The 26,643-nt window shown below is 35.7% G+C and overlaps 1 protein-coding gene across 1 annotated transcript; it reads left to right on the forward strand.

The window, feature by feature from the left end:
• LOC149480741 (atlastin-like) lies at window positions 1-25,971 on the forward strand. Its single transcript, XM_089706336.1, has 12 exons — window positions 1-139; window positions 294-390; window positions 16,925-17,145; window positions 17,443-17,592; window positions 17,882-18,037; window positions 21,858-22,007; window positions 22,564-22,702; window positions 23,243-23,427; window positions 23,803-24,024; window positions 24,488-24,702; window positions 25,525-25,591; window positions 25,830-25,971. The coding sequence occupies exons 2-12, from the start codon at window positions 357-359 to the stop codon at window positions 25,947-25,949; spliced, it is 1,659 nt and encodes a 552-aa protein (XP_089562462.1). The 5' UTR covers window positions 1-139; window positions 294-356; the 3' UTR covers window positions 25,950-25,971.
• Window positions 25,972-26,643: the final 672 nt, after the last annotated feature.

Below are 26,643 nucleotides of genomic sequence, written 5' to 3' on the forward strand. Positions count from 1 at the left end.
TTATGTTGTCATCCTGCGTCGTGTTGGAAAAATTGCATGTCGCTATGTTCAGTCAAGTCAGTTCACGAAATAAATAAATTGGTCATGGCTGATATCGAGGAATACAAACATCAGGAAACGAATTTCCATGAGGAAGAAGGTAATCATTGTTGAAATATTATAGTTAAGAGTGCGAGTGTCTTCAGTGCGTGGTGCAAACTGCTGCGTCGCGCCAGTTACCCTCGTGTTACTTGTGACATTGAAAATGGGTTCTTTTTATAATTGCTGCCTGGATTTTGGTGCTGGTCCTCAAGGAATGAGGTGCGCTAGCCTCCTCACGCTTTGTGTGTCATAAAGAGTGCAGCGAGCGCGCGAAAATGACGGGAGGATCCGATAGAAGTCTTGCCTCAGGTAAATGTTTTTATTATCATATGTCTTGTCAAGATTCATTGTCACGTATCATCGAAAATAATTGCTATTTACTCTTTAACCTTTTGCGTATATTGAAATAAACTTGAAGGTTAACACGACCTTTCGTGCAAAACAAAATCGAGCACTTGGATAAATAAATGTGAACTTAGCGAAATAATTCAATTAAAACGAAATTATGCTAATTAAAATTCCACAATAATCAATAAAATTACCCATTACTGTACACAAAGGATTTTATCGTTGAGGTGCATGTATGTTCTATTTTTTTATTCACAACATAAATTTTAATGATTAATTTAAATAATATAGATAGTATAACATTGTTATTGAATTCAACAGTAGCAATTATTCATTGTGATATTTTATTGATAATATGTATTTGGTTTTGTTGTATTACCCTTATCTTTCCTATTACATGAATATTAACTTAATTAATCTTTATTGCTTTTAGTAGAGAAACTTGATTAAACACTCTATTATGCACTATACTTCATAAAATTATTAATAAAATGTACAAAACACACCATGCTATTTTTATTGTTTTAATGACATCATACTTTTTATCATAATACAAAAAGATAAGAAAAAAGCCACTGGGCATGATATTTATTAATTGTAGATCTATTAATCACATTGAGATAATAAAGTATTGCTGTTTTAAATAAGTTTTTCTTGGTTTTAAGATTGTACAATAAAAAGACAAAGAAAATACTGATTTCTCTTTGTTTTCATCCTTGATTTGATATTTAATTGTATATTATGTAAAAATGATTAATTCCCTGAGTTGTCTCTCAATTGATCATCTATACTTCTATACTAATATTATAAAGAGGAAACCTTCGTATTTTTGTATGTTTGTATTGAATAGGCTCAAAAACTACTGGACCGATTTCAATATTTCTTTTACCATTACTTAGAGGGATTCTTCGAATCCGTATAGGCTATATTTTATCCCGGAAAACGTAAATATGTACCTTGGGCGAAGCCAGGACGGACCACTAGTTCTAAATAATTACATTGCAATTATTTTTTTATTAGATTTATACCTTTTTATAATTATTCTAAGTGATTTAATACTAGATTTAAATTGTGATACTTTTGAATAAAATAAGATTTCATCTTGAAATCTTATCTAAGTTGCCATTGAAGAAATTGACCTTGACAGGTTGTTTTTATAATTCTGAGAACCACACTAATGTTTATCAGATTTTAATTTATATTCCAGTCAATTATGGTTATTATTGAGTTGTCTATTGCTTTGTAATATGATTTGAATATGGTAGATTATTTATTTATATGAGATATGGAAAAATACTGAATTATATGTTGAAATGTATGAAATAAAATAGAGACTAATAAATAGAGAAGTGTTAGTGCAATGAGTTAGTTTGTATGTAACAGTTCAGTTCTCATGAATACAAACTGGCAGAGAGATAATATTTTTAAAACCATTTCTTAAAACTTATTTAGTGACACCAAATTTCCTTTTTTGCACTATCATTATCTGACTAAACAAATGAATCCAATCACAAATTTATTATAAACTAGCGGTCCTCTTCATCTTTAAATTTTCTCGACATAAGAACCATCCTTATTGAAGTAGAAGAAGAAAGAATATTATAAAAAATGAATTAACGAAAATCGGTTCAGTCATTCTTAAGTTATGCGCATACCAACACATTTTGGGATTCATTTTTATATTAACTATAAATTGATAATTTTTATGGATATAAACAAACAACAATAAGTTAACTGACTCGCATCAATTAATGTTATTGAATAATCATTGAATAATGAAACTGTTGGTAGCGGACTGGATTGACTGATTTCTTTTTTATGTTTATTCTGTTTTTATTTACTCGATTTACTTACATTTATTATGTATTTATTAGGTGTTTATCATGCTGTAGCATGAGTGTGTTAAATGTTTAGAAATGAACAGATTTTATGTTTAATTTCCATACTTTTTGTGTAAAATCTCACTCAAAAACTCTAAAATTTATTTAGTTACTAATATGTTAGTGTGTGTCTACAAGATTCTTCGGCTTATTTGATTCTTCTGACCTCAATTATCCAAATGCAGAGGCCTCTTTTCTTTGCTAGGATTGTTTGATTGTTATTTGATAATTCAGGACTATTTTTAAATCTATTAGTTAGTTCTAATTCATCTTGCTTCTCAATTCCAGTAATAAAATCTAAAAGACGAATACTCTAGGATTAAGAATAAACAGATAATATATTTTGTACACTTAAAACTTATTTAGAAAAGAATTTCATATGAATTCATTTAAAAATAGTTTTGGTTTCTCTGCGGCGTTATTCGCGTGTTCTAGTATTTTGTCGAGGCAGCAAAAGACGTTACATTATTACGTACATTCTTGTAAGGGTATTTTATGCCACTGACCGCGTCAGACCGTCCGCGTCGCAGTAACATCTAAAGTCTTCGATTTTTAGCCTTGTAAGGATTCTGGCGCGATTATTTTATGCCGAGATAAGTAACAAAAAGTGCAAATTACAAAATGCGCGTATTTTTTCTCGTGCGGAACAAGTCGGTTTGGTCCTTCACCTCGCCTGAGGTCGGCGGAGTAACGTCATATAATATCGTATACGTAGCTTATTAGTTATTATAAATCGGTTGCATGTGTATTTTAATTTATGTAATGTTATTGTGTACAGCGTGTTCTTTATTGTTCTTAAACAATAGTGCAACTCGTGGAGTGGACAAGGTTTATTTCCTTGTCAAATTATTATTGGTTTCGACCTGTGGTTTCGAAAAATAGACAATTGCGTTATTACTTATTTATGTGATCTAAGACCTTGATTAAAAAATAAAACTTAAGGGACGGTATCATAAAAATCCTTGACAACGGAATAAGGAGTAGACATGGAGGCAAATATCTATATCGTGCACAAATACGATTTTTGTCTATGTCCATATGTTTTTTGCTCAATCAAGCAAATATCAACAGGTTACTATGCAGATTGCAGGTAGATAAAAATAAAACTGAAAAGTAAAGTGAAACATGATGTATGCTACCACCTACCAGTTTTTATCTGGGACGCACTATCATTCCCCTGTCAAACAGGACTGTGAGTCAACTGGCGACTGCAGGGGATGTACACGTAGGTGGTGCTAAATTTATATTCGCGTAAATTATGATGGTCGCCAAAATGCAATGAATCTTCCGATATTTCCGGTTATAAAGAAAACATACGCTATTTACTTTAGAATCGTTTCTTTTCTATGTATATAAGTCTATGCTAATATTAAAAATAGGTAAAGATTTGACGTGGTAGTGACTCTAAATTTACTGAACCGATTTTAAAAATATTTTACCAGTATCAAGATTCGTTATCTGTGAGTGTCATAGGCTATATTTTGTATTTATCCCGAGTCAACTCGAGTAGAGCGACTAGTAAGAATATAAAGATATTTTCTTACTAATTATGTATTTACGTATTTATTCATTGTAATGTCATTAGTGGACTTAATCCTACTTAACGATTTGAAACACGGGTAAAAGTTCGATCGCCGAAGTGTTTTTAACGTCGGGTTAAATGATAAATTGCTTTTTAATCTGTTGTGAAGCCTTTTGCTTATTCATGTATACTAGCATAGAGGCAAATAAAATAAGCTAGATTATTCTTACAAGACTGATTCATATAAATGGTACCAAAGTTAGATATTGAAACCCAGCGTACGTCGGACAAAGTCGTAGTATTAGTTATTCATTAGCTCATTATGAATAATTATCTCTTGTTCTATATTGTTACTTTATAAAAGGTGACTCATTTGTTATGGAAATCGCATATGCACGCACATTGTGTTAATCCTCATTCTTCACACTAGAATATGGTGAAAGTGTATTGAAATTATGGAAAATGCATACAAATGGCACATTAACATAGAAACCGCGAAAGAATGTTTCCTAAACAGTTGTTATCGTGAAGTGAAAACTCACTTATCACTATGCTGATTATTCTATCAACACCTCGGATTCGTAACGGGACTTAGATTTGTTTTGCAAATGTGTATGACTAGCTGTGCCCTGCGGTTCTACCCGCAGTGTTCCACTCCTGTTGGTCTTAGCGTGATAACATATAGCCTATAGCCTTCCTCGATAAATGGGCTATCTAACACCGACAGAATTTATCAAATCGGACCAATAGTTCCTGAGATTTGCGTTTTCAAACAAACAAACTCATCAGCTTTATAATATTAGTATAGATGTATGATTTCTACAATGTACAGGGCTAAGTAGGTTACGTTTGTCCTTGGCAAATGAAACAGGATGGACGGCGGTAGACCTAAAGGGTTAAATTACATGTATTGTTGTGAATTGATGCCCTATTTTCTGCGGTACGATGCTGTAATACTTCTTCATATTGCCTCTTATAATTCAGGTACTTAATAAATCTGGAGCGTTTCTGCATATTAAAAAGAACGTTAACTTTTACGAATATCAAGTCAGTTAGACTTGAAAATGTGCATATAAATCGTTATATTATTTAACAATTAGGTTTCAACCACGCGGAAAGTTTCCTGAGTATGCTGAGGTTAACGAATATGCAAATAGCACTGATTTTTAACTAACAATATAGGTGACATTCAGGTGAAGTTTTTCTGTATGGGCCGTCTTCACAATGGCCAGCGTTGGTCGAGTGGAGGCAAACACGATAGTATAGACTGTAGAGGACCTGAATGTCTATGATCGGCCGTCATTGTAGAAGTTTATTCATAACCGCCGTAATGGCTGCAAACATCGACGATCATTTGTTGGACCAACGCTGTCCATTGTGAAGAGGGCTCATTACAAGCATTTCGCGGCACAGTATTAAAATCTTGCCCTACTTCTGTATCGGTCGTTGGCACCGACACGCATATCAATGGACACTAATTCGATTTAACACCGAATTATTTAGATAAGGTTTCGTTAGGCAAGAACATTATTTGAACATTAGATGGTACACGTATTGGTAAAACTAATGCGTGGTAATTTACATGCGTATTGGCAAAATCTCGAAGAAATGAGTCAATAATGATGGTTTGACTTGAGATGATTCAATACTTTTATGATATTATGTAATTTGAAACACTACCATATCTATAGTAGCTATATTTATGAAGATGTAGTCATCTTAGATACTTTCATTAAGGTGCCTCTCGATGTAGTTCAAAAGATCATTGTCTAGACCAGCTTGAAGCGGCCATAATGAGTTTATTATCGAAACGCTTAAAATGTCCGCCTTTATTGTCTTGCTCATTTAAAAATTGTTGCGTACGATTAAATGTCGTGAAAAATTCCACAGATTAATCAAAAAAGGGCCAAGCAGTACTGCCATTCCTGGAATACATTTCATCTTATCGAACAGAGTAAATATTCCAATACTTGGCTCATTTATTGAGATGCCTATTGATATTTAAATTGTTTGATAGCAATAGAACATTAGATGCGGAGTTTGTTTGTTGATTTGGCAGCGTCGAGCGGTTATATGTAAAATATTTTTGGCACGCAGCAACGCATGTAGCCGTCAGAAACGAAAGATTCGAAAGATAAGATAATCATGTGCGATTGGAAAGTTTTGTCACGAGACATTTAGGACAAACGAAAACACAAGTGCCTAATACGACTTATGCCTAATTGGACGGCCATGACACAGAAGATCTTTAGTTTGCGCTAGCCGCCAACACAAGTGATTATATTAAGTTATAGACAGTCTATAAAACGGAAAAAAGCACTAGAAAAAGAGGAACCAAATAATAAATATGGTAAAAGTTTTAAGTCTAAGAATCAACAAAAATACCTGTTTGGCATGTACAATGTACATAGTGTACCTAAGAATAATGATTATTTCTTTGCTGCATAACGTATCTAAAGAAGACAGGAGATAAAATAGATCGGAACATTGTAGCATCATTTAGGGCCGATTTTTCAATGCTTGGATAAAACTTATTCGTCGAATAATGTATAAAACTACCATTTTAAAAACGTATTCTAATTGCCCGTATTTGACAGTTAACGTGACATTTTAATATTATCGTGTAATACTTTATTGGACGGATAAGTTTTATCCAAGCATTGAAAAATCTGCCCTTAGACAAATAATTTTGTAATTCGTTGCCAAATAACGCAAGAAAAGTGGCAACTTGATAGTTAAATAGCATCGCATGACATAAACGCAATTTCTACAAAACGATTGATACTTAAAACGTATTCGTGTTTCCTCGACTGTCATATTTAAGTCCTCTAGTTGTCACGACTTTAATTCTATTGCAATTTTAATTTTACACAAACATAACGAGCAGTACAGATATGAAAGAGAACGGCTTCAATTGCATCGAGATAACGATATAGTCAGAAACCCATTAACGATGACCCAAGCTGTACTAGTTCATATATGCAGTGGATTCCAGGTCATTAGAATGAAGCTGGTAATGGTAACAGGGCAGATAGCGGTGTGAAAGCGCAGGACGGTAGTTGTTTATCTAATCTTTAAAAGCTGTCTGACGAGTGATAAACCTATGTGTCGAGAAACAGATGTTAATAAAATATTGTGCACAGTTTCTCTACGTATTCAGGTATAGAGCAAACTCACGTTGTCGGAATATTTGTATAGAAATATGTTTGCCCTTCCGGTTCTCGACAAGCGACTCGAATTTTAATGGGGTTAAGTTATTTAGAGAACAATGGACTTAAATATTTATCTATCTTTTATTATCATTCATCGTCACGAAAATTGGTCCCACTGCAGGACCTTCTATTAGGTCAAAGATGCAATTTATATTGCTTTTGTTCGCAGTCTCTAAATGCCGGAATGTCAGGTCGATTCTAATAAGCTCATAGTTATGTGAATTCTGCAGTCGTATATCTGGCTGTGACCCAAGCTGCCAAGTCAATAACCGATGCTGGATAGGCGCCAGGGTACGGGGGTACACCTGTGTTTTCTATGATGATGTTGATTCTCTTCTATGGCGTGTTACATGCTAATGTTGAACACGCACGTGTCGGTTTATTGGGAAAAATGTATATAAATTATCTTGGTGTTGGTTATATTTTTGTTATATTTTGTTGTATGTTGTTGATCTATCGTAGATGAATGTATGATGTCAAAATACTTGAACGTCTTTTGAGATATTTAAGAAAGTTTTTCGCATTAGGGCCGATTTTTCAATGCTTGGATAAAATTTATTCGTCGAATAATGTATAAAACTGCCATTTTAAAAACGTATTCTAATTGCCCGTATTTGATAGTTTACGTGACATTTTAATATTATCGTGTAATACTTTATTGGACGGATAAGTTTTATCCAAGCATTGAAAAATCGGCCCTCAGTTAACCAAGAATAGATAGAGACACTACTGTAATAAAAGTAATGACTCTCATTTACAACAATATTTTAACTTTTATCATAAGGTACAAACGTTAAACCCGAACTGAAATAAATTAAATATCAATATCATAAATATGGGCGTAATAACAGATGGTAATAACTAATATCATTCTCCATTTTTACCTAATTTGGCATGCAAACATGGTTTTAATATTATTACATATTTCATTAATTTTATCAATATACATATAAACTACTAGTGGTCCGCCCCGGCTTCGCCCGTGGTACATATTATTTCGCAATAAAAGGTAGCCTATGTCCTTTCTCGGGTATCAAAATATCTTCATACTAAATTTCATGCAAATTGGTTCAGTTGTTTAGGCGTGATTGAGTAACAGACAGACAGACAGAGTTACTTTCGCATTTATAATATTAGTATGGATTATGGATTATGGATTGTAATCACAATCACTACATAATATAAAAACATAAGCTTATAAGTTGAGTGCCGACGAAGGTACAAAGAAAAGTAATCATATTTAAAATTTAATATAATGAACAAAAACTTAAAGCACGTTATAACAAATGATGTTTGATGTTAGAAACAAATGATTTGGTTCTCCTAAAATATAAAAAGTACATTCACATAGTGCTACAGATGATTCATAGTGCTATTGATGATAGATTCTTAGATGTTCGTGCGCAGTGTGGTCTGTTATACGGTTATTGCACGCCTCATAAGCGAAGCGTTGAGGTGGGTACTACTGTAACTTCGCGCAAAACATCTGATTTTTCTAACTTAAAATGTCTTTATGTATCATACATTGCACTTGTAAGATAATACATACACACACATATTAAGAAAAAACACTATTTTTAACGTTCATGATATTTTTGATGTCATTTTTGTTATTTAAACTAGTTAAAAAACAGTTTAAAAAAGTTCTGTCTTGGACGTCCGTGTGTCTGTATGTGCGGATCCTTTTTCTTGTTAACACGATAGCGACCGAAATACTTTACTAATCGAGTCTTTTTTTTTCTCTTACGCTTGAGTATGCTCAGGAATAGAACCCTTTCATTTTTCAGGGTCTGATTCGATGTGGTTTAATTGTTATTAAATAAACAAAAATAATAATTAATAAATATTTATTAAAAAAAAATTATGAGGCGTGCACTTTTGGATTTTCCAAATTATTTAGCGTTTGCGATTATAAGCGTTTAAAGTTAATTTATTTAATGAATTGAATGAATTTCTTGTATATAACATGATTATTGTTGTATAACTATTCGGCTGTCTGTGGTTGTGCTGTGTATGCCCTTTCTTCTCTACGATTTATGTTTGCGTAGCTACGCTCTATAAATGCCACTTTTTATTGATATACCTACCTATTGTTGTCTGGGATAGCGCGTTCCTCGCGATCAGGCTGCCCTATATAAATATTTCTGTGGTATATTACCAGATTGTCTGACCATATTGTTTGCAATAAAGTGTTAATATCCAGTCCATCAACATAATTATAAACGTCGTCTTCTAAAAGCAAGACACTTGTTTCAAAGTTCTCAAAACTCTTAAATACTCATGAACCAGCCATGTGTGCTTGCAACTCGATATCACCTCTCTGGGCCAAATGTGAATATTCATCTGCATACGATTTATTACTCTATGTGCTTGTGATAAGATCAATTATTCCTCTGCGTCGTGCTGCGAGCTCAATTTTCAATGATTAATTCACAATTACTTCCTGTCAATCATTTGCTTTCGTTGCGCATTCTCTAGCTGGTTGAATCTAAATGGTTTCGAGATATGGTTTGGGTTTATTTGCTTTAATAAGTACTATATGTATGTGAACTTATTTGAGTTTAAGTTCGTAGCAGCAATTCCGTGTACAAAATTGGTTTTCAAGGGAATTGAATAAATGTAAAGTATAGAAGTAAGCCAGCCATATGTAGGTAATATTACTATGATTGCTGTTCTCAGTAGTAATATTTTCAACCATCGATAGATTTGTGAGAAAATTTTAGAAAGCTTGCTAATATAATGAAAACTTTGTAGTCAGAAATAATAAGTAAAGCTTTAAGTATATGGTTTTCTCAATAATTTATGCAGTATCATTAATTATTATTATTGAATTATTAAACTGAATTTAGGCAAACAATTATATTTCCCATATTGTCCATAAAAATCGCTATGAAGTTCTCTCAGTTCAATCAACTATGTGGAAACATAATTAATACATTTATAATTTAGATGTATTTCTTCTAAAATCAGCACAAGTGTTTCTTGTTCTATTTGTTTACCCACAACATTTTAAAACAAATATATAGGAAAAATCCCAAGCACCACATGTATACTTGTTCCAAAGGTCACGTCCATAGAAGTGAAAGCATCTCAAAATGTACCGGTTATGATCGATTCGCTCACTCGATATCCACAACGATTTATGACGTGAGCTTGCGTAACGTTAATGCTGTAGAATATAGGGTGTGTTCATATTGAATGCTGTTTTAGCGGTGTTGAAAAAGTGGGGAGGGGAGTTGTCTTTGGAAACAATGCCAGCTTTTGGAAGCTTAGCAAAGTAATAATAACATAAGACGCGTTGTCTATACAAATCCTCCTATTCAAAAGCTCCTATTTATTTATTTATTTAGCATAGAATTCGGATATCGCAGATCCATTTATTAGTAAAAAAGAGCCTATGAGCAAACATCTTACTCGAAATTTTAGATGTATAATTAAATAAGAGTCTGCTTAGTTTCACCTGGATCCTTATCTTTCACTGAAACTAATACTATCTATCTCGATAAACATTATCGCTTCTATCGAAAACCTCTTAAAGATGCACGTAATACGATATAACACTGCGTTTTTACAATTTTCATACAAAATTTTTACATAACTATCTACAGCACGTCTTCGGTCACCTGTAAGCACACTTTCCACCACAGCTTCTTAGTTATAATTTAACTCTGTAACCACATTCAAATGCATTCAGCCCTATGATTCAGCCGGTTCCGTATGATCGAGTTACAAACATCCTTTTTTTTCGTCTTTCTATGGGAAGGAGCACGTGGACCACTTGATATTAAATGGTCATCACCGCCCTTATATACTCGCAAGTTCGCAACATTGGTGATATGTATGTTGGTGCTTTTTTGGACTTTTCAGGATATAAATGCTTTTTTCTTGTAGATCCGTGTAATTGTTTTGGAATACTTTTAAGACTTTTTATAAGACAACACACTTTTGAAAAGGCAATTATCATAGATAGTTACAGATTGAATACCTAAAAGAACGAAAGAGCATCATAATTCTTGTGTCCAAACTTATAAATGGCAAGACTAGTAGGATTTATGACTTTTAAATAATATTGATAGATACACGTAACACGTTATGGCGGCAGCAGGGTGAATGTCCTTAATTGACTTTAAAACTTGTAAATAACCTGCCCCAGGTGATTGCCAGAATCCATTTTATCTCCAATTTAATCAAAACGTAACTTGGTCCGTCGAATTTTTTATGCAATAACCTTTTATTTTAGTAATTATTTTGATTTAGCTGATAGCTATTCGATTAATATAAGAAATCAAAGATTTTAAACATAGGTCGGTAATAAATTGTCTCTTGAGAACAAGATGATTGACGATCAATAAAAGAACCTAGGTGAATCCAGCTTTATTGTTGGGTATGGCTCTAGTTCTTAAAACATTTAAGTAATGTCACTACTGCTAGTAGTTGTAGTCGGACTGGCAGTAGTTGGTGTAGTAGTTCATATTACATACTATGTGAGGCTACCCTATCTCTCGAGATTAGGGACGCTTGCCAAGTGTTATTGAATGTTGCAATTTAGCTCACATAGTATCTGAAGGCTCTTATTATGTTATTAGCAACATCGAAAGACCATGCTGTTGGTTTGTTCTTTATGTTGTACTAGCTGTAGCCCGCGGTTTTACTTGCGGAGCCGAGTAATTGGTAGCTCATTGCTATCCAGACCATAATCTCCACACCAAGTCGAAATTCTTTCTGTAATTTTTTCGAAACTGTAATGTATGTTATTCGTTTGTCTAGTTGTTTTCAATTTCGTGTTAAGTCTAGCTTTACGTTCGTTTTTATATCTACTAGGATCGCGTTCAAAATCTGACCTTCTCATTGTAACAATTCTTGCCGGAATTCCTTTGTATCCTATCGCGATGCATTTTTCAAATCTGCGTTACTTATGTTTTATATTGTTATTATTCTTTTACACCTCTGTTATTTTTAATTGCTTTGTTTTTGATTAGTCATCAGAATATTTATTTATTTTTAAATGGTTTCCTTTAACAGGTTATAATATTATATCATCGTTATACGAACAGATAATTGTAAATACTAGAAAGATCAACTGCATATCATATTATCTATATTATTATTATATCTATTTTAAAGACTGTATAGTGATGTCTCAATATCAGTTTTTATCGAAAGAAATACTAAGGTTAATAGCACAGATTCGCAATAAGACCTTGGTATTTGCTTCCGCGATAATTTCAGACACATTTATATGTTTTATAATAAAACGGTTGCATTAACTTATTATCTCCTTCAGGAAGATAATAAAAATGTGCTGATATAAACCTTTCATAGATAAGGTTTATTTTTTAACAATAAATATAGTAATTAATTTTAATTTAATACGTGACTGTTAAATTAACAACTATTATGAAAATTTGAACGAAATTTATTCATCTCCTGTAAGCCTAAATTAATCATAAAAAAACTAAGCAAAAAGTTAAGCATATTACTCAACTCGCTTTTGATTACCATAATTAATAAAATAATAATTTCACATAACAGTTAAGCAGCAACTATCAACACTACTGTAAAAAGCCTACGGAACTGTCCCAGTTTTTGGCATATAGTAAATTATATAGGGTCAACCGGGGCAAATGCAACTATGGGGCTATGGCAACTAGTTATCATAACTAATTTATTAGAGTTGTTGTAATAAATCGCCACCTATGATTCAATAGCTCAACGACTAATAAATCTTACAAGTAATAGATGGTGCCCCTACGATGAAAACTATTTGATTGATAGGCCATTGTGTCAAACCGCTATTTTGAAGTTGGTGTGCGTAAAAACAGGTGTCGAGTTTTGCAGACAAAAAAATTGTTTAGGAGTGATTTTTTGCAGGTGTTTTTGATTGGACACGATTATCACAAGCCGTTAAGCTTATTTCATTTATATTTTTAGTGCGTTAGTTGACTCTATTTTGTGTTATTGATGCAGTTACAATTGCCTCATGAAAATTTCACTGTGGGGTTATTGCAACTGTGAGGTTAGTTACAATAGCCCCTTATATTTTTGTATGAAACTAAAAACACTAGTGATGTGACAGTGTCGATATTTTTATTATGTATCCTTCTTGGTAGTCAAAATGCTTTCTTTATGATTAATTAAAGAAGAACCATCGATTATTTCTTCGATATTATACCCAGAGACGGGTTCATAAGTAAAATTCAAATTAGATAAAGCGTGGTTAAAGAATATAAGTAACTAAAAACGATAGGTAGGATAGTTCTGTGATTGTTCAAGTAATTTTTAGTAAACGATTGATTAACTAATAAACGTATTTTGTTTGGTTTACGTTTTTAACAATATTTAACACAAAGAATATTATTTGTTCTGACCAAAAACTAAAATTGACTTAGTAGGTAGTACACTGTTATTTTTTTTTGTTGCGATTTAAAGTGGTAAATCAAAGTAGGTACATGAGTTTTTCCTCTAAATAATGCGGCGCCATCTACGATCGCAACGTTATTGTATAGATAACGTTATTGTATATATTTATAGAATAATAAAAATATATCGATGAATAAGTTTTTTGCATTCCCCACACTAATTCTCTAACAAATAGTTGCATTTGCCCCACAATCAGAAAAATAAGATTTTTCCTGAAAACTCGTCCTTGCTACACGGTAATCCAGTTCAAAATCCTATGAATAACATGAAATCTCATAAATATATTCTATATTCGTTGTTTTATATGAAATAGAAGAAGAGCTATGGCAGTTAGTTGCATTTACCCCCGACTAGGGGTTAATGTAACTTTTTCTACCAATTTTAGGAAATATTCTCACTACCAGTTATTTATAAGACTACTGTATTGCTTGATTGGTTGAAAATAATCTTGAATAAATACAAAAATCACTAAATGGGTCAAATAAATTACCAAATATAAAAGGAGATAACTGCAACCGATCAAACTTGAAACTTGTTATTTTTTAGTTGCATTTGCCCCGGTTGACCCTACTACATAATATATCATATATTTTGAAATGTAAATGGCCAACTATGTATGTATGTACCATGCAATTCACTTTTATTTTCAAATGTGCACATGCAAAATAGGTAACTGTTATTACAAAAGATTTAAACACGAATAATTGTCAAGTAATGCGTTTATTTCAACATTTTGTACCGACATTATTATGTAATTCTAGTATTTGTTTTTTTTAACATGTTTTATTTTGTGACGTAACGCTGACGTTATGTATGAAATCAATGACTAGCAATATTTACATCTGCAGATAAATAGTGTTATTATTTCATTACTTCCTCATCATTGATGAGTAAATATCTCCACTATAATCAGACAATTAACACCCAGGTACAGAGCAAACATCGATGTTCATCACATTAATATATTTGCCCTGCGTATGAATCAAACCCACGACCTCTGCAGGCTTTGAGGGCAGGGTCTCAACCAACTAAGCCAACCGGTCAGTCGATCGTCGATATGTTACAAGATTTTTCCTGAAAAATCGGTCGATTTTATTGTATCGTAAACCACTACGCCGAAAATGTTATCAATTTTACTATTTTATAAAAGCTCGATATTAATTTAACACTGTTCTACCAATGTCCCTGTACCTTGACCGTAGTACATACTTGCAATAATCAATGCAAACCACTTTCAATTGTTAAAGAACAATGACATATAGCTATGTGTGCTGTGGTTATATTTTAAAAGCATATACGTATTGAATATAAGAATTTTTTTCTTGACAATTTTTGACGAAATTCACCAAAATATAATGCACAGGAAGTAGAATGTCTATCATCTATGTATGAAGATATTAGGTATATTTAAAATTCAAATTTATTTGCAAGAATGCAGATACAAATGTAGGTGTTGTTGTTACAATTTATAGCGCTAATACATTCTACCCACCATCTGGGTGTGCAAATATTACGTACTTTATCATTAGCTGCATTCAATTCCATTACTTCTCTCGATGGATCTTCATCATTGACCTAATCAACAGGTAGTAACCTAGGGCTTATAATCGAAATTCTAAAAAGGAAACACTCAAATTTAGGACAATAGTGTCAAATTAAGAACAATAGTGCCCTTGGTCGGTTCGTACTTCCGGTCAGCGTTTGAGCATGTCGCTCAAGGTTGAGGTCGTCTTTTTCGCACATTTTTATAGCAACAATAGAATGATAGTAAACTTTTTTTGAATTATCATAAAGGTAAATGAAATTTAGCACATCACTGTGCAATAGAATTTATTTTGTTTGTTGTTCCGATAAATCTCCGAAATGACTTAGTCAACTTTAATGTCTATTTATTTTTTTATTTCAATTAGTTCTTACCGTTTGAGTCCAATCATATCGTTTCAATCATAACAAGTTTTGTTTTACAAAACTGTTCACCAGTTTTTTGCAGGATGACTTCACGTACAAACTTGTTATTTATTCAGCTTTTCAAATATAATTATATAATAGGTAATATATAATTTAAATTTTAAATCCGAGGAGGAGGATTGAGATTTCTGACTAGATTTTTTGTCGTTTTAGCTTTCGTTAGAAGGCAAAGTGTGAGATCATACGTGGTGATATACATATATCATTGTTTTTGTATCACAATACAGATTTGTCGAACGTTTGTTTTTGAGGTTCGTGCATCACGACAAAGGTGGAAGTCTATAGAATCTAAAAGCCCAATTTAAACTTTCCAGCAACGTGTATTTGTAACTATTTTATAGATATAGCCATAGAAGATAATATTAATTTTGCTAATCGCGAATGACTCCTCAATGTTATTGCAAATATGCAGACGCGAAATTGAAACCGATAGCAACGAATGTTTTCGTGAGAAATTCACAGGCAGGTGCTACTATCATTGGTAAAGCAATCGCAGTCTTATCTCAAGGAAATAAAGACTATAATTAAACGTAGATATCAAGATGGAGGTGCGAAGACTAAGTATAGAGTTTCACACGGATGTATCAAGTTAGGTGTATCTGATTCACGGTGACTAATTATAATGTGGTTATGATACAATTTCGACTTAGTAATAATATTTAAATAAGCTCTTAGCTGTTGTTGCAAGTTGATTCTTATCTTTTGTTGTCTTTTGATCTGAGCTATAATATGTGTTTTTTTTCATATTAGGATCTTTTCATTCGAATTTTTGTTGTATATATTTTTTATAACCTACAAAAAATGCGTCACAGTCGTAAGCAAAAAGTAAAGTCAAAACCAGTATTTACTTTGTTATCTCAACAAAAAACACAAACTAAAATTAAATGATCACTTATAATGATGAAAAAATTTTGCAAACGTTTTTTTTTTCTCAATTTATAATATTACATAACAGATGCCGCTTCAAGGGTAATAAATTGAAGATAATGAACACAGTACAATATATTTATTCTATAAAAATCATGCTTCTGTTTATTATACTCAATAATAGCTTTAAATATGTCTACTAAAAATACCGGCCGAATTGATAACCTCCTCCTTTTTTTGAAGTCGGTTAATATAGAAACCTAGAAAGCTAATAATTAATTATTTGAAGATAAAAAAGAAGTTAAATTATCAAGTTGTCACTTATCATCTCATAAAAACATTTTACTTTACATGACACCTCAATTAAGTTTAGCAAAATACGCGAATTTTAATGTAATTTTATGTTATCCTCCATTTTTGTCCTCCTATTGGTCACAGACTGATCTTATATAACCTTCCTCGATAAACGAACTATCCAACCCAAAAAAAATCTTTTCCAACAATTCTTCCTGCATCTTCCTCGTTTAAACGATCTCTTCAACCCCACATATTAGGATAGAAAATACATAGTATAGTTTTTATCCAATACATACCTTCCAAGATACTAATTGATGTATTCTCCATAGTCACAGAGAAGCCGGCGCCGGCGCGGACGGGCCCGCACGGCGTCCAGGTCGTGAACACCGGCCCCGATCACACGTTTATCCTGGACGAAGATATATTAGCGGAACTGCTGCTCCAGGATGACATTAAAGATAGATCAGTGGTCGTCATATCGGTGGCAGGCGCGTTTAGGAAGGGCAAGTCGTTCCTGCTCGACTTCTTTCTACGGTATATGCATCATAAGGTTGGTGTTTTTTCTATGTTTGATGAAAAATGTAGTCAATTCTACATTCATAAATACAAAAATATTGAGAAATTGCATTCATGCCCATATTTATTATGCCTAAGCTAAGAATTATTAATTTTCTCCCCATTATGGTATTATTGACTCTCTTGTTGTTTTATTTTACTGGTAAATATATCTAATTGAAGCTTATCAAATTAAGGCTTAGGGTATAATTATAAAGAGTTTCTACCCTTTTTTTTGCAAAATGTACCTTCTAACAGTGCTAAAATTATCATGAATATGTGTTTTTTTTAGTATGGTTCCGGGGGCGGCGGCGGTGACTGGTTGGGTTCAGACGAGGAGCCCCTCAGCGGGTTCAGCTGGCGGGGCGGCTCCGAGCGGGACACCACCGGCATACTCATGTGGTCCGAGATATTTAAGGCCACACTCGATGATGGGGAAAAGGTTTGTATAAAAAGCTGTTTTAATTTTGTTAATGGATAGAGAAATAATAAGGACATTAAGTGTTTAAATAAGACATCAAGTTTGCAATTCAATTGCAATTACTTAAAACATTATCAATAAGAGTATTCTATTCTTAAGTAATATAATAAAAACATCAAACGTCTGATCTATACAAAACTTTCACATTATATAAACTTAAACTTCAACAATTTCATTGAACTACCCATCTTTTAATCGTAAGTCTGAAAATAACTCTTTGTATTACATATTATATTCATGTATTTTTCAGGTAGCAATCATACTCCTAGACACACAGGGGGCGTTTGACAGTGAGTCCACAGTACGCGACTGTGCCACAGTGTTCGCGCTGTCCACTATGCTGTCCTCAGTACAGATATACAACCTCTCACAGAACATACAGGAAGACGACTTACAGCACTTACAGGTAAATTGAAAGAATAGAACAGTGTGTTATGTACCACCAGCAATGTAGTACACACTAGGTCAGAGGCGGAAATAAAACACACAAAAACGCTCTGACCGTATATTTCCAAGGGTCGCGGAACTACAACATCATTTTTCTTATATCTAGTTACAAAAAAATAACATAAGCGCGATTTAAAAACACAGCTTCTACAACTAGCGTCATCTATTATCGATTGATGGAACTAAACAATACTAAAACTTATTCTATTAAACCAACGGTTTAGACATACCGCCCGCCAAGGACGAATAGTCCTTCACAATACAAAAAATACATCTATGCAAAAAGATACAGCAATACATAGAGCAAATACATCTCCTTAAACTAATAACTACTCCTTACTTACGAGTTACGGTTAACATGATATACATACATTTATATTTTTCTTTTTTACATTTATGTTTCTCTAACGGGCAACACACATAGTTTCGAAGTCGGTCTCTGTATGTGAGAACCCCTATATCTCAACGTGACAACACGTGTCACCTTATCCTTACCCGGGGGTAAGTCCACCACCACTCCGTACATCCATTTCGCAGGAGGCAAATTGTCTTCCCTAAGACCACGTCTCCTACCCTGATGCCGGGGACCTTACCTTCGGAAAAAATTGGGTAAGACACTCCTGGGACCAATGCTTCCAAAAATGCTGGATCATCCTTTGTGTTAACCGCCAAAGACGCTAATTGGAATTTTCTTCTTTTTGCAAACAAATTCCGCAACTCCATAGAAGCACCTACACTTCGTGTATCTCCAGACTCATGCTTTACTTCGGGGCGGAAAGGTAAGTCGAGAATATACCTTCCCTCCCTGTCTCTCTTAGTTGTCTTCTCAAAAATATCTTCACACGCCTTTTCTTCGATTGTCATTATTTTATTGCTTGCCAAACATGGCTCTGATTCTATTTCCCAAAACTTTTTTAGTAATTCATCTTCATTGCATCCAGCGTGCATGCTGATGATCACTCTCGGTTGTTGGTGCGTTCCAGAATCTAACATTTCTGATTGAATGTGCCCAGATAATATCCACCCTAAATGCGTTTTCTGTGCTAACGGACATCCAGGGGGACCCTTTATCATACCGTCCTCAAGTATCTGCGCATAAACCTCTGCACCCAGCAACATATCAATTTTGTTTGGGACTTCATATTTCGGATCAGCCAACTGCAGATGTGAAAGCTCTGGCCACAACTGCACATTGACTCTACTTGGTGGAAGAAAAGATGTAAACTTACCGAGAACGTGCGCTTGAACGACCATGGTAAGCTTGGGATTATAAATTGATCTGATTTTTACTTCTACCATAAATCTTGACGCTAAAGAATCTTCCTGACCTCCAACTCCAGAAATACAAACCTTATTTGGAATTTTCTTTAGCCCAAGAACCTGGACCGTAGATTCTGTGATGAGAGAAACCATTGAGCCTTGATCCAATAAACATCGCAAATTAAAATTAGCCTTACCTGTATTTGACTCCGCTTCCACAACTGCAGTAGCCAGGAGAACTTGACTACGGACATTCGAGTAACACGTAACAACATCGCGTTCAGATGTGGTGGCTGAAGAGACAACCACATTCTTTTGATGGGACTCAACATTTTTAGATTCTTCGGGATGAAGCAATGGATGATGTTTACGCTTACAAACCTTGCATCTGGTGGATTGGCGACAGGAAAATACGGAGTGGCTGCTACCAAAACAATTAAAACATAAGCGACTATTTTGTACAAATTTATGTCTCACATCATAGTCCGACTTCGCAAACTCCTTACAATTATATAATTTATGAATTGCCTCCTTACAATACGGACACTTCGCTACATAAGACTGACCAGACTCAATACTATCCGTCAAAGTATAATTGTTTACAGGTAATTTTATGACAGATTTTTCTTGATACTCTCTTGACTCACTTGACTTACTTGACTTTACCACGGACCGGCTTTTTCCATTTAATTCAATCAAAGCATCTTTCAATTCAGTTTTGTAATCTATATATAGTTCTTCGGTCTCAGTATATATAGAATTATTAATATAACTCGAAGAGTCTAACTCCCTCTTAGAAATCTCGCTGATTATTTGGCGATGAGTATCGCGAAATGATTGCCATTGATTTTCTAAATATTCTAAACGAGTTTCAACATACGAAACAGTAATTCTTTCCTTAGGGAATTTTTTAAAATTTACTTTATTTTTAGAGATAAGCTCTTTACTATTTTCTTGAATTCTATTAAATACTTCCATTATAATATTTTAGAGACTTCACAACAACAATAATATACTTTATACTCTAAAACTTAAGTAAATAAATTTAACTTAATGTTTAAATTCCATAAAACAAAGCTAACTCAAATGTGTAAACTGTCTCCTCAACTCTAAAATATTATAAGTGGTAAATACTTTTACAAGTGTCTATTCAATACAAGAACAAAAACTAAGTCAATATAAACATTGAAAATATTCTAAGTTCATGTAAACAATGCAATTTTCTCTAAGTGTTTTAAAGTAACTTCAGTTCAATTTGGGCATGGATTCCCCGTCGCTTCACTTTATTTTCTTGGACTTAATGTCCAATTTTGATTAATTAAACTTCAAAGTACTCACTGTTTCACTTCACTCACTACTTGGTAGTCCTTCTCCCTTGCACCTGTACTCCGGAGTCGGTTGACGTCACGGATGTTCTCCCTCTCACTCGCTCCGCTGGCCGCTGACGTCACGGTTGTCTCTCTCTCGCTCGCTCCGCTGGCCGCTGACGACACGGTTGTTCTCCCTCTCGCTCGCTCCACTGGCCGATGACGTCACGGTTGTTTCTCTCTCACTCGCTCCGCTGGCCGCTGACGTCACGGTTGTCTCTCTCTCGCTCGCTCCGCTGGCCGCTGACGACACGGTTGTTCTCCCTCTCGCTCGCTCCACTGGCCGCTGACGTCACGGATGTTGTACCTCTCGCTCGCTCCGCAGGCCGCTGACGTCACGGTTGTTCTCCTTCTCGCTCGCTCCGCTGGCCGATGACGTCACGGATGTTGTACCTCACGATCGCTCCGCAGGCCGCTGACGTCACGGTTGTTCTCCCTCTCGCTCGCTCCACTGGCCGCTGACGTCACGGTTGTACCTCTCGCTCACTCCGCAGGCCGTTGACGTCACGGTTGTTCTACCTCTCGCTCGCTCCGATGGCCGCTGACGTCCCGGTTGCTTCTCTCTCGCTCCCTCCAATGGCTGCTGACGTCCCGGTTGCTCTCCCTCTCGCTCCCTCCAAAGGCCGCTGACGTCACCACCTGGACCCTGGTCTCCAATATTCGACTCGAAGGACCAAATGTTATGTACCACCAGCAATGTAGTACACACTAGGTCAGAGGCGGAAATAAAACACACAAAAACGCTCTGACCGTATATTTCCAAGGGTCGCGGAACTACAACATCATTTTTCTTATATCTAGTTACAAAAAAATAACATAAGCGCGATTTAAAAACACAGCTTCTACAACTAGCGTCATCTATTATCGATTGATGGAACTAAACAATACTAAAACTTATTCTATTAAACCAACGGTTTAGACACAGTGTAAAGCGTTTGATTATGTACATCTGCATATAAATATTTATTTCAGAATTATACAATATTACTGTTAATAAATATCTACATTTTCATAGAATTAAGACGTATTTGTAAAACTTATGAAATAAAATTTACAGGAAAACATTTACTTATGTGAATCGGTATCGGTGTCCCACAAGGTTCATATATTGGTCCTTCGTATTTCCTTGCATTCATCAATGGTTTTGTTTAGTTATTCACAGAATACGGTCGGCTCGCGCTAGAGGACGGAGGGAGAACTCCGTTCCAAAGGTTGCAGTTCGTTGTGAGGGACTGGAGCTTCCCGTATGAAGCACCGTATGGTGCTAGTGGCGGACAGCTTATACTCTCTCGACGGTTAAAGGTATATTCAAATATTTCATTTTTGACGTGACAACGTCTTATAATTCGATTGAGCCGGCTGCACGCACGAACATACATGACTCATGCGGCGTTACCTCGCTCTGAGGCGTTCCATGTAAGGCTTGAAGTGCAAGCGAGAGCGCGGAACGAGCGACAAAGAAGCACAATCGGACGTTGTCTCGTTCAACTATCGTCAGTAAACCGACTTTACAGACAACCAATTTTTGCATAGCGCTAGGATTTGAAATATATTTTGTTCAAATAAAATATAAAGTTCAAATCCTGTATGCAAAATATAATAAATAAAGTAAATTTTTCAATCGCGTATATTTTTTGTTTTCTGTAAATTATAATCATCTATAAACACTCCATGTTTCTAAAAAAATGTAATTTCTCCGTATAATCTGCTTTCCGAATTGATGGTAAACGGTATTAAGCTATGTAAGAACGATTAAAAGTGCTGCTATAAGAAGTCTTATTGAATAAATAAATGTTTGAGTTTGTTTAAATTAGTAGAATTTGAAACATCACCCATCAATCTTCAACTTATTAATCAGGTATCAGACAAACAACACCCAGAACTGCAGTCACTCCGCAAGCACATTACCTCCTGTTTCGGTGAAATCGGCTGCTTCCTGATGCCGCACCCTGGACTCAAGGTCGCCACCAGCCCAACGTTTGATGGACGACTATCTGGTAAATATTCTTACTGACTTAGGGCTTTATCACCAATAATGTGCGAGGGTGTATAGCGAGGAATGTGTTTGTAAAAACCAATCATATTGCTTCATTTAAGTTTGAAGCGGTTACGTATTTGAAATGTCTTATTTTTCTGCAAATAAGTTACATATTTACTTGGGTTACAAATATCTTACTACTCAAGTTGTTATAAAAATCTTTCTTTCTTTCTTCGTCTTCTCTTGCATCAACTGTTCAATCTTCTGTTTGTTCTGGAAAATGTCAGTGTAAACCTAGTTTTGAATTCAAGTTTCAAAAGACCAAGAACTTAACTTTATTCTCAACTAGCTTACCGCCCACGGCTTCGCCCGCTTTGTCTAAAACCTAATAAATTATATACTAAAACCTTCCTCTTGAATCGCTCTATCTATTAAAAAAACCGCATCAAAATCCGTTGCGTTGTTTTAAAGATTTAAGCATACAAAGGGACATAGGGACAGAAAAGGTGACTTTGTTTTATACTATGTAGTGATACAACATTTCTACCAAATCTTCCAGACATCGAGGTAGACTTCAAGCGGGCGCTACAGCAGTTAGTACCAATGCTGTTGGCGCCAGATAACCTCGTGGTGAAGGAGATCAACGGGCAGCGGGTCAAGGCCAAGGACCTCCTGGTCTACTTCAAGGCGTACATGAACATTTATAAAGGAAACGACCTGCCGGAGCCGAAGAGTATGCTGGTGGTAGGTTTTGATGGATTAGTTATGTATGTAGTATGAGGGGGTAAATTTTGTGCTTTAATTGGTAGGGTTGGTATATTTAGTTTCTTAAGGGGATAAATGTTGTCATGTATGTAATAGGGTTGGTAAACGGAAGCCTTCCTGAATATAGAAGTCATCAGAAAATTATATATGCGTATTCCAAAGTAATTGTATGATTTTATTAAGTGAGAAACTCGATAAGTAAATAATCAACGTTGTCCATTTGTCTAACACTTAAATCGTTGTTAATATTATCAATCTTCATTTCCACAATTTTTTTTTCAATCCGGCTTGAAGGACCAAAAGTATTTTGATCCTTCGAGCCGGATATCAACAAATTTAACTTTAAAATTACAGGCAACAGCGGAAGCGAACAACCTCACAGCAGTAGCGGAAGCTCGTGAGATATACACAACCTTGATGGAAGAAATTTGTGGTGGGGCGAAGCCCTACCTCCAGACGCAGCTGCTTGAGGCGGAGCACCGAAGGATCCGCGATAAGGCGCTGCACGCTTTCCGCTCTAAGAGGAAGATGGGTGGAGATGAGTTCAGCCAAGCGTACTGTCAACAACTGACACATGTGAGTTTTTTTTAATCTGTATGAATTGTAGGTTATAAGTATCGTCTATGTCATGTTTTGTTCAGGTTCCAATCGCTTACGGTGTAGTGTTGGATGAAGATTTATTCCTTATGTAAGCAAATGGGATCCAATCATGGTTATAATTTCCGTACCTTTTGTAAAAAGTAATTTTAAGTATTATAGAATCGTCAATGTATGGTAAACAAACTATGAGGATTCGTAAAACTAAAAATATCTATAGACATCGACATACATATTTCTACTATCGTTATAGCACAATGGTTAGAACCATAAGCATGTACGTCTAATTTTATTTTAAGTATCCTTTTCTGGTGCATATTTTCTACTTTGTTATATTTACTAGCATCTGGTAATATGCGACCTCTCGATCCAACAAAACCCAACGTTTTCACAGCACATTTTTACTGTCCACTAAAATATAATGTGCTTATCTCGTTCTCAGGACCTGGAGGAGCAGTTCCAGCAGTTCGTGGCGCACAACGAGAGCAAGAACATCTTCAAAGCTGCGCGCACGCCGTCCGTGTACTTCGCGTTAGCTCTGGCTCTGTACGTGCTGAGCGGAGTGCTGGGCTTATTGGCTCTGTACCCGCTGGCCAACCTGTGCAACCTGGCCATGGGGCTCGCGCTGCTCACGCTCGTGCTCTGGGCGTACATACGGTACGTGCTGTACGTGCTATACGTTCTCAGCGGAGTGCTGGGCCTGCTGGCGCTGTACCCGCTGGCCAACCTGTGCAACCTGGCCATGGGGCTCGCGCTGCTCACGCTCGTGCTCTGGGCGTACATACGGTACGTGCTGTACGCGTGCTGAACGTGCTGTACGCTTGCTGTACGTGCTGTACGCTTGCTGTACGTGCTGTACGTGCTGTACGCGTGCTGAACGTGCTGTACGCTTGCTGTACGTGGTGTACGCGTGCTGTACTTGCTGTACGCGTGCTGAACGTGCTGTACGCTTGTTGTACGTGCTGTACGCATGCTGTACGTGCTGTACGCGTGCTGTACGCGTGCTGTACTTGCTGTACGCGTGCTGAACGTGCTGTACGCTTGCTGTACGTGCTGTACGCGTGCTGTACGTGCTGTACGCGTGCTGTACTTGCTGTACGCGTGCTGAACGTGCTGTACGCTTGCTGTACGTGCCGTACGCGTGCTGTACGTGCTGTACGCTTGCTGTACGTGCTGTACGCTTGCTGTACGTGCTGTACGCGTGCTGTACTTGCTGTACGCGTGGTGACGTGTTGGCGCTGCTGCGCCCGGCAATTGGTTCATAGATCGTTCGTCTGTAGTAATAAACACTGCTATTATGCTAGCCGGTTTATAAAACTATGAAAATCTGAAATATATAGACAAATGACATACGTGCACTCCTGAATGGATTTATTATGACGTAAAATCCATAATTTCTACTAACATGATAGATATTTAAAAATGCCTGTGAGATAATTTAGAAAAGAATGAAAAGTAATAGAAATTTGTTGATTACAGGTATAGCGGTGAAATGAGAGAACTGGGAGTGACGATAGACGACAGCGCTAACTGGCTGTGGGATAATGTAAGTATATCAACTTAATAATAACACATTTTAGCTTTTTGGGTCTTCTTTATATCGAATCTATTTAAACATTAAACTTTTAACGTATTTAATACTTTGAGGGTATTTCATAAATTAAATTTACAATGTATTAGCATTAATGAATTAAACAAACGCACGAACGTGTGTTATTTGAAATAAGTATTGTACCTTTAATATTTTTGTGTGTTATAAAAAAATATATAATCTATTATTCCAGGTAATGAAGCCAGTGTACCAAGCTGGCATAGAGAAAGGCATGGAGCGAGCCGCAGCGGCCGCCGCAGAGCGAGTGGTACCAACCACTCCCACTACCAACGGGAAACACAAGCAGTTGTGATGGCCGCAAAACCCGCCGGCCATCTGGGATCCGGATAACTGGGACCCGGCAACCTGGGATCCGGTAACCCAGGACTCGGAAATCAGGGACATGGACACCTGGGATACGGATAACTGGGATCCGGCAACCTGCTATCCGAACACCAAGGATCCAGAATACTGGTATTCGGCAACGTGGGATCCATTAAAACGTAACCCGGCAACCCAGGACTCGGAAATCTGGGACCCGAATTTCTTGGATCCGGTAGTCCAGGATTCGACAGTCCGGGTTCCACCGAATCGGGTTCTGGAGACCAGGAATCCAGAAAGTGTTTCGCCGGCACGCACCCCGCACGGGACTCACAGTGATCACACATACGAAAAAACAAGATTAAAACGTTGGGACGAAGACAGTTGCAAGAGATGTGATGTGCTTCAAGTGATATTTTATAGTGGGGGTAATAGGTATATGGGCATATCAGCTGTATGTAGTGTTGTGAATGCTTTAAAACTGCTAAAAACAGAATGGAATCCTTATTTTGACACCATGTTACGAAATGAAGACACTTTGAATAACATACTGCAAAGGATTTCATCTAAAGATGATGTTTGTTTTTCAAAGTACTATGGAAGCAAAGTTTCAAATAGAAGATGTCAAAAATACTCGGAATGGAACAAGCTCATTTATCGTATTCTTTTACAGTGGAAATATGGTA

This window comes from Colias philodice, chromosome 18, assembly GCF_061535455.1.
Source record: "Colias philodice isolate Cphi_HAF_F1 chromosome 18, ilColPhil1 Martin Lab GWU primary, whole genome shotgun sequence".
NCBI classification, from domain to species: Eukaryota; Metazoa; Arthropoda; class Insecta; order Lepidoptera; family Pieridae; genus Colias; species Colias philodice.

Bases quoted from the DNA above. Each gene is read 5' to 3' on its own strand.
- LOC149480741 (XM_089706336.1), top strand. From the start codon at position 357: ATGACGGGAGGATCCGATAGAAGTCTTGCCTCAG. The intron at 22,703-23,242 runs GTAAATATTCTT...CAAATCTTCCAG, and splicing joins GTTTGATGGACGACTATCTG to ACATCGAGGTAGACTTCAAG. The intron at 24,703-25,524 runs GTACGTGCTGTA...TGTTGATTACAG, and splicing joins GTGCTCTGGGCGTACATACG to GTATAGCGGTGAAATGAGAG.